The 16,779-nt window shown below is 47.9% G+C and overlaps 1 protein-coding gene across 1 annotated transcript in view; it reads left to right on the forward strand.

Moving 5' to 3' along the window:
* Positions 1–16,779, forward strand: part of RBM38 (RNA binding motif protein 38) — a 37,882-nt gene that overhangs the window by 1,192 nt on the left and 19,911 nt on the right. The window contains exons 2-3 of the mRNA XM_077335688.1: positions 3,602–3,725; positions 8,276–8,330. Of these exons, the coding sequence (XP_077191803.1) occupies positions 3,602–3,725; positions 8,276–8,330 (179 nt within the window). The remainder of the gene's footprint in view (positions 1–3,601; positions 3,726–8,275; positions 8,331–16,779) is intronic.

Raw genomic sequence — 16,779 nt, forward strand, 5'->3', positions numbered from 1 at the left:
TGGGTTTCTCGCGTCCCCTTGCCTCCCTCGCAGGGTTGTGGTGAGATAAAAGTAGGGGGAGAAGAGGTGTATGATGCCCTAGAAAGATGGGATAAAAATGCATGAGATGGGGAGAAATAGTCAAGGGATTTCCCCTCCCCCAGATTTTTTTTTTTTGCAGTGGTGGAAGACAGAATAAGCAATGAATGAAGTTTGCAAAATTGGGCTTTATAGCCAAGGGGGAGAAAAAGCACTTTCAGAAGTCTTTGGAAACAGGTGCATGTGCAGGGGATGTTTTGTGGCCCATATGTGCATGTGCATGCAAGTTTCAGGGGATTGGCTGCTTGTTTGTGACTCAAACAAACGGGAGACCTGGAGTCATGGAGGCCTTTCCAGAAGGTTCCCCAGAGGCTGGGGGGGGGGCATTTCTGTGGGTGTTCTCTGACGCTTGGGTTTTGAGAGCCATCTTGCACATATAGCCCTGTGAGATGCATGCTGTGTTCAAGTTAGGATTGGAGTTGCACGATATTCGTAAATAGCTGCTTAGTTTTAATACACAGAGTCTGAGCCGACTTGTAAGATGTTGGGTCGTTCTGTGACTTCAGACATGGCCTGTTCCATTGCCTCTGCAAAGTGGAATTCGAGGCCTGTGTTCCCAGAAGGGGATCGCTTGGCCCTGAGAGTGTGCATCTCTGCCCCATGAAATTCTGGGGTTTGGGGGACTGCCCCCTAGAATTCTGTCCCTGCCAGCAGTCAGCTTTGTAGTTCTGTAGTGGGTGGGCCTGAACCCCAGGAGATATATTTTTAAAATTGTGTGCTTTTCTCTTTAACGTGCTGCTTTCCTTGATGGGGATCTCGCCCACTCAAAAGTTTTCAATCTTTATGGAGCAGCAACTGTTCTCCGGAGGGTCTTTTTTTGTTTCTGACTCTTCCCCGACATGGTGGAATGACTTCCATTATCTCAGTGTATTGTTATTTTAAGCTGTCCCCTGGGAGCTGGTGCCTTGTAACTCTCCCCAGATTTATAGAGTCTTCTTCTCCCCTCTCTGCAACATTTATGGGTCTCTTCCTCTTGGGGGACCACACCAGCTCTCAGATTTGCCCCATACTCAGTCCACCAAAATGTTCGCAGAGCGTTTTTGGAGGGACTTTTCTTATACGAAATTGTAAAACATAGTCTAGCTCAGGGGTAATCAAATTGCAGCCTTCCAGATGTCCATGGACTACAATTCCCATGAGCCCCTGCCAGCAAATGCTGGCAGGGGCTCATGGGAATTGTAGTCCATGGACACCTGGAGGGCCGCAGTTTGACTACCCCTGGTCTAGACCGCATCTTGGACACTAAGCAGGGTCAGCCCTGATTTATATTTGGATGGGAGACCTCCAGAGAATCTCAGAGTCGTGGTGACGAGACAGGCAATGGCAAACCCACCTCTGAATGCCTTTTTGCCTTGATTGGTTGCCATAAGCTGGCTCCCGACTGACAGCGTTTTGCATCTCTACCGCATGGGCCAAACTTTGCCATCGGGATAAAGATCTGATCTATCTTGTTTCCATCTGCCCTCCCCTGAGATATGGCAGAACTCGCATATGGTGGAAGCCTTTGAGCTCATAAGCTCTTGCTACGCTGGGCCTCCAGAGGAAATGTTTGCCTCTGTGTTCAGAGTAAAAAGTCAAGCGGTGGCAACTTGCAGGAAAAGAACTAATTCTTTCCGGGGGGGCGGCAGGGGGGGGGTTGCCCCAGCACTGTCAAATCAATGGAAGCAAATTTCAGCAATTATTGTCTGCCTTTCAGCCAAGTAATTGAAAAATTTAAATACATTTGCTTTTTACTCAGGCAACATAATGACCGTTTACGCACTGGAGGTTTCATGCCAGGCTGCAGGCTGGAGTTTTAGTCGTGGCAGGTTGCCCCACCTCTTCCTGCACCCACAAAGGGGAGCATTTGGCCTGGTGCACCTCATCCGCCCCTGATTTGTGCTCCTGCACGGGAGCCGGGGCAGTGAAGTTCCCAGTGCGTAAACGGTCAATGACAGACATTTGCAATGAGTCCCAAAAAAACCTATTTACTCTCAGGAGGGAAAGCAGTTTTTATTTTCGTTTTATTGGGGATCCTGGGAACCTACTAGAAATGAAATTGCCTTTCCCCCTTTTTTTAAAGGACATAGTTTCTACATCTTGTCACAGCAATCAAACACAGCTTTTGTTTTGACCTTTAAACAAAGGGGGGGGGGACTCCCCACTGCCTATCAGTTAGATTGGGGTCCAAAGCTTCCTTCCTTTGGCAAGAGTTGTAAAAGGAGTCTACCAAGATCGGTCTTCTCTGCACCATGACTGGTCTGTGACTCTCGAGAATCTTTTGCTGGCCAAAATAGAAGTTTTGCCATGGAACTACGACCCCTCCTCCACCGAAGATAAACGAACCAGGCTCCCTAGTGCATGCATGCACAGCGATTTATATTTCTGTCAGCTGATTGTATTTATCTTCTACAGCAGGGGTAGTCAAACTGCGGCCCTCCAGATGTCCATGGACTACAATTCCCAGGAGCCCCTGCCAGCGTACGCTGGCAGGGGCTCCTGGGAATTGTAGTCCATGGACATCTGGAGGGCCGCAGTTTGACTACCCCTGTTCTACAGCATTCATATTTAGGTTTCCAGACGTGCTGCATGTCTTTGTACGGGGGGGGGGTTGCCTGACCCATAGGCTCCGTGTTGTGAATTGTGTGTGTTAAGCTACAGCCTATTTATAACGAACCCATAGGGCAGGGGTGGCCAAACCGTGGCTCTCCAGATGTCCATGGACTACAATTCCCATGAGCCCCTGCTATTGCATCTGAGGAGATCAGGCTAGCCTGGGCTACCCAGGTCAGGGTGTTGTGCATTGAGTTCTCTCTCTCCTCCCCCCCCCTCTCCCAACTGCATAGTGTGGATTTTCAACAGGGAAGTTTGTGGCTTTTATTCTGTTTGCTGCTCACTCAGCTCAGGTGAAAAACTTTTGTTCCTTTTGCCCCAAGAAACAGCTTCCTTCCCTTGGCAAAGCCTACATGGAGGTCCTCCTTTTCGACAGAAAGGAAACAAAAAGTGTTCACGGCTCAGATCAGCTTCGGCACCTGCCCCTAGTTCGCACACACACGCACACAAAAACACACACACATATGCTACTTCTCTTGCGCACACATACACACACTCCTTCTGCTGCGGTTTCCCTGGGGATGTGTCTGTCAACCTCTGCTCATGCTAGTGTAAATCATTACCAAACCACCACTGCTGAAGAGCAAACTAGGGGAGGAGGCAGGTGGGCCAGAGTTCAAGGAGTCTTTGAGAGTTGTGTGTTGGCACACCTTCGCTTTGAGGAGACCGGGGGCTGTGTGGTATTCAGCTTTGCCAGCCTCCTCCTTTCCTGTAATGTCACCCACAAAACAAAACGCCACCCAGGTGGGGATGGAAGCCTTGCTCTCTGGGCTCTACACGAAAGATTACTCCCTCCTTCAGCTTTTGCAGCAAGGTTTCAGGTAGAGGAACACCAGAGCTCCTCACCTGCGTGGTTTCAGGACAGGGGCTCTCCAGAGAAGAGTAAGGGGGTGTTCAGACACTACAGAACATGGCCTGTGCTTCTTTTTAGGTGACCATGGCCGACCGAGCTGCTGCTGAGAGAGCCTGCAAGGATCCCAATCCCATCATCGACGGCCGGAAAGCGAATGTCAACCTTGCGTATCTGGGAGCGAAACCGAGGAGTATTCAGACTGGTGAGCATTCAGACATTTCTTTCCAGTTAATCGTGCTTGCTTAAATGGATTCAGTGCTTGAATAGGGCAGTATAAATAAAACCCGGGGTTTTATTGTGTGCATCCAGGAAGCTCAGATTCTGCCGTCAAAGCAAATTCTTGCGTTCCGCAGCCGAGCATGGAGTTCTCAAAGCACTGGCAGCCTCATGGGTGGGGGCGACGAAGCAGGAAAGGGTGGGCAGTTCAGCCACACACACCCGTGCACCAAGTGGCTGAGGAGGGCGGGGCAGTGTCCATAGCAGCAGTGTCTGCTGAGTGATGACATCATCAGCCTGCACCCGTCTCTGTTGCTATGGTAGCTGGCAATTGTGGCGTATAAACAGAAGGTGGAAAGGCAGGGCTAAGAAGAGGGGGAAGTGACTGGTCTTTTCTTGAGTGATTCTGCCACTCTGCTCAAACTTTGATACGTCCCTTGACCGAGTAAGGCTTCAACTTTGCTGAATAGAGTATATAGGATACTTTTTAAAATTTATTCACAGAATTTATATACCACCTTTCCGTCCTCACAAGGGTCACCAAGGCGGCTAACAAATTTAAAACATGCATAGTGCAGTCCTATTTTAAAACCATGAAAATCAACCCCACAAGCTGGCTGACGTGAGAGCGGCAGTTAATAAATGCAGTTAATTGTTAATAAATAATAAAAATCATATACAAATACAGAATTTCTCGGGTGATATGATCATGGTCATATCGACCCGCCTCCTCCTCCTCCCAAATTGGCCAGTGATGGGCCTGGAGGGGGTGGGAAGGGGAGGGTCCCCAGATGGGCATGTACACAGCTATGCTTTTTCACCATATTCTGCACAGTCGTGTTTCAGGGGGTTCTCAATGGTAAAAAGGTCGAGAAGGGCTGATGTAGTCCGACACCCTGTCTCATAGAGGACAAACAGTTCCTCTGGATGGCTAATAAGAGGACATAGAGACATTCCCTTGTTGTTGCCTCCTGACCCTGTGATTCAGAGGTTTAGTGCTTCTGAACATGGAGGTTCCCTTGAGTTGCCATGGCTAGCCGCCACTGATAGACCGATCTTCCATGAAACTACCTAATCCCGCTTTAACACTGTTTAATCTTGTGAGCCTCACTACATCCTCTGGCTGCGAATTCCACCACATTTTAATCACTCTCTGTGTAAAGTAGTACTTCCTTGAGTCCATCCTGAACTGGTAAAGTGTAAAGTAGTACTTCCTTGAGTCCATCCTGAACTGGCTGCCAATCTGCTTCATCGGATGCCCTCAAGTTCTAGCGTTTATCAACCTTCTCTGGCCCATGCAAGACTTTACAAACTTCTACTAACTTTTCTAAACTGAGAAGTTCCAGAGTCTTCAGCCTCTCATAGGGAAAGTGTTCCGGCCCCCTAACCACCTTGGTTGCCCTCTGCTGTCCTTTTTCCATCTCTGCAATATCCTTTCCACGGTAACAGAACTGTACATAGAATTCCAAGTGAGGCTGTACCATAGATCTATACTGTAATGTAATGTAAGGCCCCTATACAGGGCCTTACATTATCAGCCATTTTGTTCTCTATCAGCCTAATGTTCCCTAACATAGAGATTGCCTTTCTCACGGATGCAGCAAAACTGGGTTTACACTTCCATGGAGTTATTCACGATGCCCTCCCCCCAAGCTCTTTCAGACCCCGTTATCCTATCTTTGGCCTCATGTACCTAGTTGGTGGAGGTCCTCATGAAGCTCCTTTCAGTCAGCCTTGGTTTTCACCATCCTAAATAATTTGGCATCATCTGCAGACTTCGCCACCTGTTGCTTTATTACCTGGCTTGAGCCCACTGGGAAGGGCAGGCTATAAAATTATTATTAGATTATGAATTATATATTATGAATAAATTAGAGTACGGACCTCAATATCAATCTGTCTAGGACCCACTGCTTACTTCCCTCCATTGTGAGAACTGTTAATTGATTCCTGCTCATTTAACAAATCTTGAATCTGTAAGAGAAACTATCCCCTTATCTCATGACTGCTAAGTTTACTCAGGAGGAGAGGAAAACCATCTCATCTGCTTCGGATTTCCATTGGGGAGATAAAAGGGGCATAAATGAAGTAAATAAATCCTTTTGAATCACTGGGGATGGTGTGAAATGAAGATTTCATTCTCCCTGTAAGTTTGTAAAAATGCTAAGTAAGGTAACTAAATTGGAAGGCTGGAGACTGCAGCCCTGTTCATATTTACTTGGAAGTCCTGCTGACTCGGATGGGAATCCCCAATGGACTCATTTTTGAGAAGAATGCTTGGGACTGGGCCATAGTTTCCATAAGTAATGGCTTCAATTACTGAGTGGAATTATCTTCATGACACAAAGTGAAAATTTCATGCTGTTTTGGCTGGTAAAATCATGAATATTCATAATTCTGAGAACTGGGCAGATAGATCTGGAGTAACTTGAGAGTAAAAAACTGGAGTACAAGATTACCCAGATGGATTCTTGGAAAGATCCTGCTGAGAGACAGAATAGCACCTCCTGCATCCTAGAGTGGGTAATTAATTGCCTGCATCCCATTGGAAACTGATAACAATATCTATGTAATTTGGAGTGTAAGAGCCTCTTGTGGCGCAGCATTTGCTGGCAGGGGCTCATGGGAATTGTAGTCCATGGACATCTGGACGACCACAGGTTGACTACCCCAGCTCTAGATAACAGAATAAACGGCTGGAAATTAAATAACAAGAAACTGAAGTTCTGCATATGAATAAATCTGGGGTGTGTGTGAATGACACAGACAGCGATGCAAACATTGCATGACAGAATTAAGGCCAGTGGGTTGTTTCTAAAAGGGTCCAAGGGAAAAAAGATGACCTATTTTGTGTGTGCTGTAAACTGAAGGAATTACTGCTAAGACACGCCCAGCATAACTGTTCTTAAGAGGAGACAGTTCCAAGAGTGGCTTTCCAGGGTGCGCATGTATGCATGTGCGTGCACACAGATATTAAGGGTAGAACAGAAGATGCGGGCGGTGTAAAAGAAAACAGGATTTTGGGGTGGACACAGAGACCCTTCCAAACAAATAACATAAAAAGAGAATGTCTTTGGAATGTGAAGGTCCCAGGTGGCCCATTAGAAAATCCTTAAAACCTAGTTGACGACACAAACACATGAAGCTGCCTTAAACTGGACCAGCTTAGAAGCTAGACATGTTGAAGAGGAGGAACAATGGGTTCAAATGACGGGAAAGGGAAATTCCAGTTAAATATTAGAAAGTGAGGGTGGTTTGTGGACAGAATATGCTGCCTGGGAGGGTGGTGGAGTATCCTTTTTTGGAAGTTTCTAGGAGGAGATTGGAGGAGCACATGTCTGGCGTGTGTGATTTTTAAGTCCCCAAGAAAATGGGGGACTGGAGGGCCCTTTGTGGCCTTCTCTGTGATTCTGTTTCAGACCAATGATCCATTAAGGTTGGTACTGTCTACCCAGTCTGGCAATGGCTATTCGGGGGTCTCAGACAGAGGTCTTTCACGTCACCTGCTACCTGATCCCTTTAACTTGAGACATAGGGGGATTGAAACTTGGCGCCTTCTGCATGCCAATCAGCTGCTCTACCACTGAGCCACTGCCATTCCCTTAAAACAAGCCATGCGATATCTTTCTAAGAAGACCCATCAAAATGGCACTAAACAACGGGCAAGCTTTCGGGTTTTCTGGTACTCTTCATTAGGATGCTTAACAAGAAAGGAGTGGGGAGGAGTGGGATATTTGCATCCTGTTTTTAGTACAAATAATTTGTGTGCGTGTTTTCCCTTCTTGCAATATCTGCTACAAAGGAATTTTAAATGCTTTCGTCAAAAGAGTAAGCTATATTGAAAGTTCCAAAGCAGTTTTTGAAAATGCTGGAGAAATTCATTCATTCATTCATTCATTCATTCATTCATTCATTCATTCATTCATTCATTCATTCATTCATTCATTCATTCATGTAATTTATATACTGCCCCTCACTGTGACATCTTAGATAGTGTAATTATACAGCAGTGAACTGTAATGCAGGAATACAAGACAAACAATGAACATTTCCCATTGGTCTTCAATTGTATCATCTGTTTGGATGTATGTAGCCTGTAATTTGCTTTTGGTGTAGAACATGTTACAATCGTCTTCTCACTGTAGTTTTGGGGGCCCAGCAACATGAATAGCAGCACCTGGTTCTGAGTGTCCTGTAGAAAGTGCATAGTTATGCTGGCCTTTGAATTTGGACTATCACTAAATTATCATTGGATCACTTTCTTCATCAGTTGGGTTGCCAGTTCCAGGTCGGGAAATAACCTGGAGATTTGGAGAACAGAGCCTATGGAGGGTGGGGTTTGGAGCATAATGCCATTAAGTCCAACTCCTAAAGGGGCCATATTAGCCAGGTGAACTGATATCTGTTGCCCGGAGAGGAGTTGTAATAGTGGGAGACTCCCACTGCTACCACCTGGAGGTTGGCAACCCTCTAAATAATCAGTACGATGCAGCATGGAGTAACCTAATGTCGTGCTTACCAATTTCTTCCCTTTAGGTTTTGCTTTGGGGGTACAGCAGTTACACCCAGCGCTCATTCAGAGACCGTTCGGGTAAGTGGAATTTTTTGTTAATGCTCCGAATGGTTGGTTTGAAATAAATTGCTTTAAAAAACATCCCCCACATTGTCAAATTCAGGCCGTAAGCAAAGTTCTTGTAGTCATGCCAAGGTTTTCTGGTACTTTTTTATTTTTCTCGATAGAGCCTTTCTATGGTCCTCGGTTCGTTGTGAATTAGACCGTGTCACACCATCAGCCAACTGTCATTGTGGCCCATAATCCCTTGCAATGTTCACTTGTGCCCAGAAATGCCTGGTGGAGCAGTTTCTCTGTTGATTTCTCTCCTCTCTGGCCTCTCACAACATGGCTGCTACAGGGAAGGGAGGCCTGCCTGGGACCGCCCATAAGGTCGCAGGTTTGGGGGTGAAACCTTTCCACTGAGCCCACATGGAACATGGCGTTGCTATATTTACTATTTTTATTTCTTCATTTTTTTGTATAGCCCAACTTGTCTCCCAGGGACTCAAAGGGGATTATGTATTGTATTATGTCAGTAGAATTGACAACATGGGGCATTCAGTAACCAGCGCATTGAGATTTTAGAACCAGGGAGAAGGAAAGCGCAGCATAAATTGCATAATAGAATCCTGCTTACAGGAAGCTATACATCAGTATGAACCGCAGTCACAGTCCTTTTACCAAATAAGCTTGTGAATTCTTTTGTACAGTGCAACCCTATTACCTGCACAGAGAAGTCTTCTGTTTTGCATACTTCACAGGAGGCCGGGAGAGTGGGAAGTTTCCTGCCACAGTTCATTTGTGCAAATGAGATGGGGGTTTGGTGGGTTGGACCTTGGACAGTGTCTGGTGGCTCCTCTTAGAACAGCCTTTCTCAACTTTTTCACCGTTGAGAAATCCCTGAAACATTCTTCGGGCTTTGAGAAACCCCAGAAGTGGCATGATATGGTTAGAAAGTATAGCCTTGTGCACGCCCATCCAAGGGCCCTGCCCTTCCAATTCCATCCAGGCCCACCATTGGCCATTGGGGGTGGGGTGTGTGTGTGTTTTGACATGACCGTATAAATGTTTAACAAACCCAATAAATGTTTAACAAACTTTTAAAATATATTGACTGCCACCCATTTGGGAGACCCTTCCAGGGCTGTTGAGAAAACCCGTGTTAGAAGTTTTGTCCCAATTATTCAGAACCGTCTTCTTTAGAATCATAGAATCATAGAGTTTGAAGGGGCCATGCAGGCCATCTAGTCCAACCCCCTGCTCAACGCAGGATCAGCCCAAAGCATCCAAGAAAAGTGTGCATCCAACCTTTGCTTGAAGACTGCCAGTGAGGGGGAGCTCACCACCTCCTTAGGCAGCCTATTCCACTGCTGAACTACTCTGACTGTGAACATTTTTTCCTGATATGTAGCCTATATCGTTGTACTTGTAGTTTAAACCCATTACTGCGTGTCCTCTCCTCTGCAGCCAACGGAAACAGCATCCTGCCCTCCTCCAAGTGACAACCTTTCAAATACTTAAAGAAGGCTATCATGTCCCCTCTCAACCTCCCTTTCTCCAGGCTGAACATTCCCAAGTCCCTCAACCTATCTTCATAGGGCCTGGTCCCTTTGAACCATGGTTCTTTTGGAAGCTTCTTTTTCCCGTTCTGAATGCGTCCAGGCCAGAGAGTCCGTGCGTAACTACGAAGGGCCTCTGTGAGCACCGCCCCTCCTAAAAAATCTCGAGCATGGCAAGACTTCTGCACAGCTCTTGTACATTTCCAGAGGGCCTCTGTCCGAGTCGTGGGGCACCCTCTGCTTTGTCCTCCTCCCCATGTAAGAAAATCCCAGCCGCTAACAGCAAGCTGCCAAGCCTAATATTCGATGAAAGAAACATTAGGTCAAAAATTGATTCTGGACAGATGTTAGATGGAGCTCGAGAGGGCCACAAAAGTGAGCCATTGTCTTCCCCTTTCAATAGCGGAAACCGTCCCCTCCCTCGTCCCCTTTTTCTGCGTCTAATACGACCTGGCAGCTGCCCTGGAAAAGACAAGTGTTCCCTCCCTGAACAATAGGCACTGTCATGCTACCTTCATTTAACTATTTAATGATTGATGCCGTTCCTTCTTCTTCTTCTCCCTTTCTTTTTTTGAAGTAGCCTTTTTTTGACGCGGACGTTGGTCGGGTTTTGTTTGAAACATTTGCAAGAAAGAAATGGGTCTCTCTCTTTTTGGGGGGCGGGGGGAGCTCTTTTCCACGAGAAAGCTCCGGAAGGCCGCTGGTTTTGAAGGGACGACTCGTGGGCGTCTTGCAAGCCCCCACCCCACCCCCGAGAAGAATGAATATTTCATGTCTTCTCTGGCACGCCACGCACAAACCGGCCTTTCTTTGCCAGCCGTCCTGCTCCGGCTCACGCAGAGGCGTTGAGTTTGCGCTTCCAGAGGTCTAACAAGGTGGTGTTGTCTAAACAGCGAGCCCCACTGCCTTGGTGGGGTGTGGTGTTGCAGACGCATTGTTTTCCTTACAGCTAACTTATTTTGCATTCTGGGGAGGGGGGGGGGGAAAGACTTGGAAAAGCTCATTAATGTGCATGGGGGGGGGTGGAGCAGGGGCTTCTTCATTGTTTAGAAAGCCTGTTAGGTCTTGTTGAAACCAGTAACACAAACCCTGCTGATTAAGGTGTGATTGTTGCGTCTGCTGTTTTTTTGGCCGACTCCTGTGGCTGCTCCTGCAATCCCACATTAACTGCATGGGTGTGCAGAGGCAGGCTGTTTTGAGAAACGAACTACCATTAAGAAAAAATTGGAAGGAGGGCTGGCTTGTTACACCCTGCTTTTCACTACCCAAAGGAGTCCCAGGAGCAGCATAAAAACACCCTTCCCTTCCTCTCCCCCCCCCTTGTGAGGTAGGTGGGGCTGAGGGAGGGAGCTCTAAGAGAACTGTTCTATAAGAACAGCTCTGTGACTAGCTCAGGGTCACCCAGCTGGCTGCAGACAGGGGAGTGGGGAATCAAACCCAGTTCTCTTGAGTAGAGCCTCCACTTTTAACTACTACTCCATGTTGGCTCCTCCCCCTCCCCACACACAAAAGGATTCTTAGTAGTGCTATGGACATCAGGCTTGCTGTTGTATAAGTGAAAACCTCTGTGCATTATTTGATTTACTGTGCTAGCTGGTGTCCAGGACTGACTTAGTCCAGTTCAGAGAGCTAGAAGGCTTTAGTTTATTTTATTATTATTATTATTATTATTATTATTATTATTATTATTATTATTATTATTATTATTATTATTATTATTATTATTATTATTATTATTATTATTTCGATTTATTTCCCGCCAGTCCCAAATGGCTGTGGCCTCTTACAGTGTCCTAAAACCCCATTAAAACTCCCATTAAAAGAGGCTCCTGGTAGAGCAGTCTGTGTGCAGAAAGCAACCACTGAATGTGTGATGTGATAGATAGAGAGGACCCCACCCCCCAGCAGTTTTTATCTGAAGTTCACTGTCAAATATACAGGCCAGAAACAGGCTGCTGCCTTTCTGGCAGAATCCCAAGCCGGCTAACTCTTCTGTTACGATGTCATGGAATGTTCATGAATATTCCAACTGGGGGAGTAGAAAGGAGTCCTTGCAAGTGCGAGGTCACACAGGACGTAAGAAAAGATATCTGTGCGCAGCTGCAGGCGGAGAAGGGGTTGCAATTGTGCAAGTCCTTACAGTGCGATAACTTGGTGAGTTTAGGTCAGGGACTCTCGTCCAGGTTTCTTCAAAGACCGTGCCACTTAGCTAACTTTCTTGAGCAACCTGCGTTTTCACAGCGCTTCTGCCCACGCCTAGGACAGACTGCATGCCCGAGGGGACTGTCTGCTTCCATTGTGAACAGATGACATTGCGATCTGCACAATACTGTCGAGAGCAGACTGGCCTGCAGCGGGGAGGGCTTTGCAGCTTGTTGAATGCGAATGCAAGCCTGCTGACAAGGAATCCCCCCCCCCCAACCATGTGAGGCTGAAAGGGAGAAGGCAGAAGAAGGAAGGAAACGAAAGGCCACTGACAAAATTACCTCCCTGGAGTGGGGCTTGGCGCCGGTCCCCATGTGGCGCTCATTGTGTGGGTATCATTACTAGCAACATCCCAGTAGTTTTCACTCCCAGCTTTAATGTCTGTTTCTGCCGCGTGGTGCAAGTTGCCGATGCACGCTCCAGGGGTGGAGTCCCCTGCACTGGTACCCCACAGTGTGCAGAAGGCAATCTGGTATTTGGACGGATAAGCTATGAGGTGGGGAGCCCGCTGCAAGGTGCACATTTCAGCAGTGTCTTTACATCAAATGCCAGGCACACGCCAGCCACATGTGGCCCTTCGAACGTGACTTTAATTCAGTGGCTTTCAGCCTTCAATGCTGTGAGCCTTAAACACAGTTCCTCATGTTGTGGGGACCCCCAAACATGAAATTATGCAAGGGTTCTTTCGCAGAAATTAAACCAAAACTGACCAATGGCATGAAGATCCGTTGTTCGTGACTGTGTATAAATTGGTTGTTTCCCCAGTGTTTCTCAGTTCAGTTCTGCCTCTTGTCCCACCATGCCGATCTTGCTGTTTTCCGCTGCTCCAAACAAACGAACCCTCTATTTTGATCTACCCTGCAAGGCTGTTGTCTGGATAGCGCCCCCCCCCCCCGCCAAGCTGCTTGCTCTGCTGCGACCCGTGTGAAAGGGTTGTTCGACTGCCAAAGGGGTCCCGACCCCCCGGTTGAGAACCACTGCTTTAATTAGACGCCATCTCTACCTGCCTCTCTCAACTTAGTTATTGTTCAGAAGCCCCTGAAACGTTCTTCAGGCTTTGAGAAACCCCAGAAGTGGCACTATGTGGAATAGGACTCCAAATAAAACCTGGGTGTGTTTAAATTTGAGGGACGGGCAGCGACACGGGTCCACGTGCGTCCGTGAATTGCTGCTTTCCCTCCATGTATTAGAGACAGAATGCACCGCCCACGTTAAAAGCAACTTTGTTTGAGCTTTGTAAAGGAAAGAAGCCATTTACACATGAAGTTGCTTCCTTGGCAGGCAACGCATTCCACAGTTCAGCACAGTTTACCGTCCTGGAGCTCAGCCGTCACTTGAAGTCCCCCCCCACAAAAAAAAAAGTTCCTGCAGGAAGAAAACTGTCTCTGGGCCCTTGCAGTCTGTCATTCAGCTTAAATGCAAGAAAATCACCTTTTAATGCGCCCTTCCCGAGGGGGGGTGCGTTTACAACTCACCAGGTGGGTTTTCGGGCAGGTCCCCCCCCCCTCCCCCAGCCTCCTGGAGCTCAAGCGACACGCTGCGCTCTCTGGCCAAAAGCAAATAGTGACTTCGCCCTGGCCTGTCTCCAGGCTGTTGGCTCCTCACAGAGACGCCTTTTGAAATGGGCAGAGCAAGCCCAGCCGTTTCCCCGGATCGGCGAGGACAATGCTCGCCTGTGAAGGCAGCGTGCCGGCCAACAGCCTGCCTCGTGGTGATAAAACTGGTTTGGGGCCTTGCAAAGGTCAGGGGGAAGGAGGGCAGGGGAGAGCGCCGTGTGACGGACAAGCAGGTGCTGTCTGCAAGCGCAGGTGCCAGGTTGGGGGTGGAAGGAAGGAGCGTCATCTGCCAAAATAGCCCCAGCCTCGGCCTGGGCGGGCAGGAAACTGGGAAATGGCTGAGTCAATCCCAAGCCAGCCCCAAAGGGAGCTTGAAAAAGCCAAGCAGGGAAGGTGGTTGAGCTAATTGCCGGGGAAGGATGGGGCTTAGTAAATGTACTGTTCGGGACAACCTGTTTCCTTTTTTGCAGGTGAAGAACCGGCTCTGTTGCTGAACTACAACCCCTCCCCAATCCCCTGCAACACTCAGATGTATTTATTTAGATAGATAGATAGATAGATAGATAGATAGATAGATAGATAGATAGATAGATAGATAGATAGATAGATAGATAGATAGATAGATAGATAGATAGATAGATAGATAGATAGATAGATAGATTTATAAAGTTCCCTTTCCTCCAGATCAGACTCAGAGCGGTAAACAGCATAGGACCGGCAGCACGTTAAATCAGAGTTAAAGCCGTTCTAAAACCGTTCTGAAAATTCAGCCCCTGGGTGTAAAACCAGGACCCAGGATAAGGGGGTGCAGTGCAGGAGGGAGGCCAGCTCGTTGTTGATGTTTTGATATTGTACTGGCCTCAGTGGAAAGCCTGGTGGAAGAGCTCTGTTTGGTAGGCCCCGTGGAATTCAGTAAGCTCCGACAGGGCCATGGTGTTTTCCGGGATCTCATTCCACCAGGCAGGAGCCAGGGCCGAAAGGCTCTGATTCAAGCCAGTTGAATTTCAGAAGGATTCTGGGGCAGATCCCCTGATGGGATTTCAGCAGACATTCCAGAAATCCGACAAACACCCAGCACACACTGCAAGTGTAATTTTCAGACACATGCCCCATTTCCATGGGACACAGCCCATGCATGTTGGGCACCGCATGTGACCCCAAATGAATGGGAGCACATACTCTCTCTCTCATGCACACTCTCATTTCAGTCCCATGCAGTGGGTTAAGACCACAGCGGGTATTCATCTGCAGTGCATGCTCCAAACGCATCCCTGTAATGGTGGGGAAGAACCGGTCTGTCAAGATCTCTCTTCCCAGTGAGGAACCTTCAGGGGTTTCCAAGAACCAAACCAGAGTTTTCCAAACCTGGCCCAATCCATGAACTGTTTTCCTCTGTTAGCAACTGAGATGCAAATGGGTCACCATCGATACTCCCATCTGCTCAGTCCTTGAGAAGACTCACTGGAAAAGACAGCCATGCATGGAAAAGAGGAACGTTTTCCTGCAGTCAGAGTAGTTCAGCAGTAGAATTGACTGCCTAAGGAGGAGGTGAGCAGTCTTTGAGTAGCAGTGAGGCTTTAGGCCAGCCTTTCTCAGCTTCTTTACTGCTGAGAAACCCCTGAAGCATTCTTACGGCTTCGAAACACCCCAGAAACGGGGCAGTTGTGCAGAATACGGCTGGGAAGCATGACTGTGGACACGCCCACCCTGGCCCCTCCCCTTCCCACCCCCTCCAGGCCCAGCATTGGCCGTTTTGGGAGGGAGGGGCAGGTTGACATGACCGTATATAGTCATACCACCCAATAAACGTTTTAACAAATGTAAATATATATATTAAAAAATTAACTCCCACCCATTCAGGAAACCCTTCCAGGGCCCTCAAGAAGTCCCAGGATTTCACGAAAGCCTGGTTGAGAAAACTTGCTTCAGGATAATCCTGCCTTGAGCAGAAGGTCGGAGCAGATGCCCTGGATGGCCCCTTCCAACTCTATGAGATGCGTTGATTCAGCCATGGCTCTAAGTTTACAAGACAGGAGCAAGGCTATTAGCAAGAAGCCATTGTTACTTCATGGGTTTGCCATAAGTCGGAAGTGCCTTGACACCTCTTCTCTCTCATGCACACTGTCCTTTCAGTCCCATGCAGTGGTTAAGAGCAGCAACCTCTAATCTGGAGAACCGGGTTTGATTCCCCACTCCTCCACATGCACCAAGCTGGGTGACGTTGGGACAATCCCAGTTCTTTCAGAGCTTTTTCGGCCTCACCTCCCTCACAGGGTGTCTGTTGTGGGGAGCGGAAGGGAAAGGGATTCTAAGCCAGTTTGAGACTCCTCCGGGTAGTGAATATGGGGTAGGAAAAACCAGCTCTTCTTCTTTCTTTAAAATCATGTGCAGGAGATAGATCGTCCGCACTTCATGTTTGACCAGTGGTTTCGACTTCTCCTGATCTAGAAACCTGCGTAACAAAGGAACAGGAGTTTCATTCTGAGCTGCAAATTTCTGTAAGCGCAGCCATGAAAACAGGAACTTGCAAGGGAAGCTTTCTATTGTATTTGCATCTTTATGGCAGCTGTCCTCTGACTGGGCCCCAGCTTGCGTTTTGTAGGCACTAGCTCATTCCTGCCTCATGCGCCTTCCTCCACAGATCTTCTTGGTGCTTTGTTGTGGGGCGACCGTTGGGCTCGAATGAAAACTTGTTACCACCGCAGTAATCCCAGCCATTTGTGTGGGAGCTCTCAGCAACTTGCATGCGGGTTTGTTCTTCCCCTTTATCCTAAGACCAACCTTTGGTGATAGGGACGGTCTGAGAAGTACAATTTAATAATAACAGCAGTCTGGGCCTTTTTTGTTGTACAGCAGGGGTCGCCAGCATTTTGGGGGCTGCAGGCACCTTTGGAATTCTGAAACTGGGACAAAATGGCCGCTGCATGGGGTGGAGCCGGCCACAAGAATGCCAGGGTTGTATATGACTCTAATAGTACCTCTTTGGCCTGAGGTGTTGAAACTTAAGGTCCTCCGCAGTCTGGGCCCCACATACCTTAGGGACCGCCTTTCGCCCTGTGTCCCTTGCAGGGCGTTGCGCTCTGCGGGGACAAATCTGTTGGCCCCCGGGAAGTGCAGTTGGTCTCAACCAAGGGCCATCTCGGTCCTGGCCCCTACCTGGTGGAA

The sequence above is a fragment of the Paroedura picta genome, chromosome 4 (assembly GCF_049243985.1).
Source record: "Paroedura picta isolate Pp20150507F chromosome 4, Ppicta_v3.0, whole genome shotgun sequence".
Taxonomy (NCBI): Eukaryota; Metazoa; Chordata; class Lepidosauria; order Squamata; family Gekkonidae; genus Paroedura; species Paroedura picta.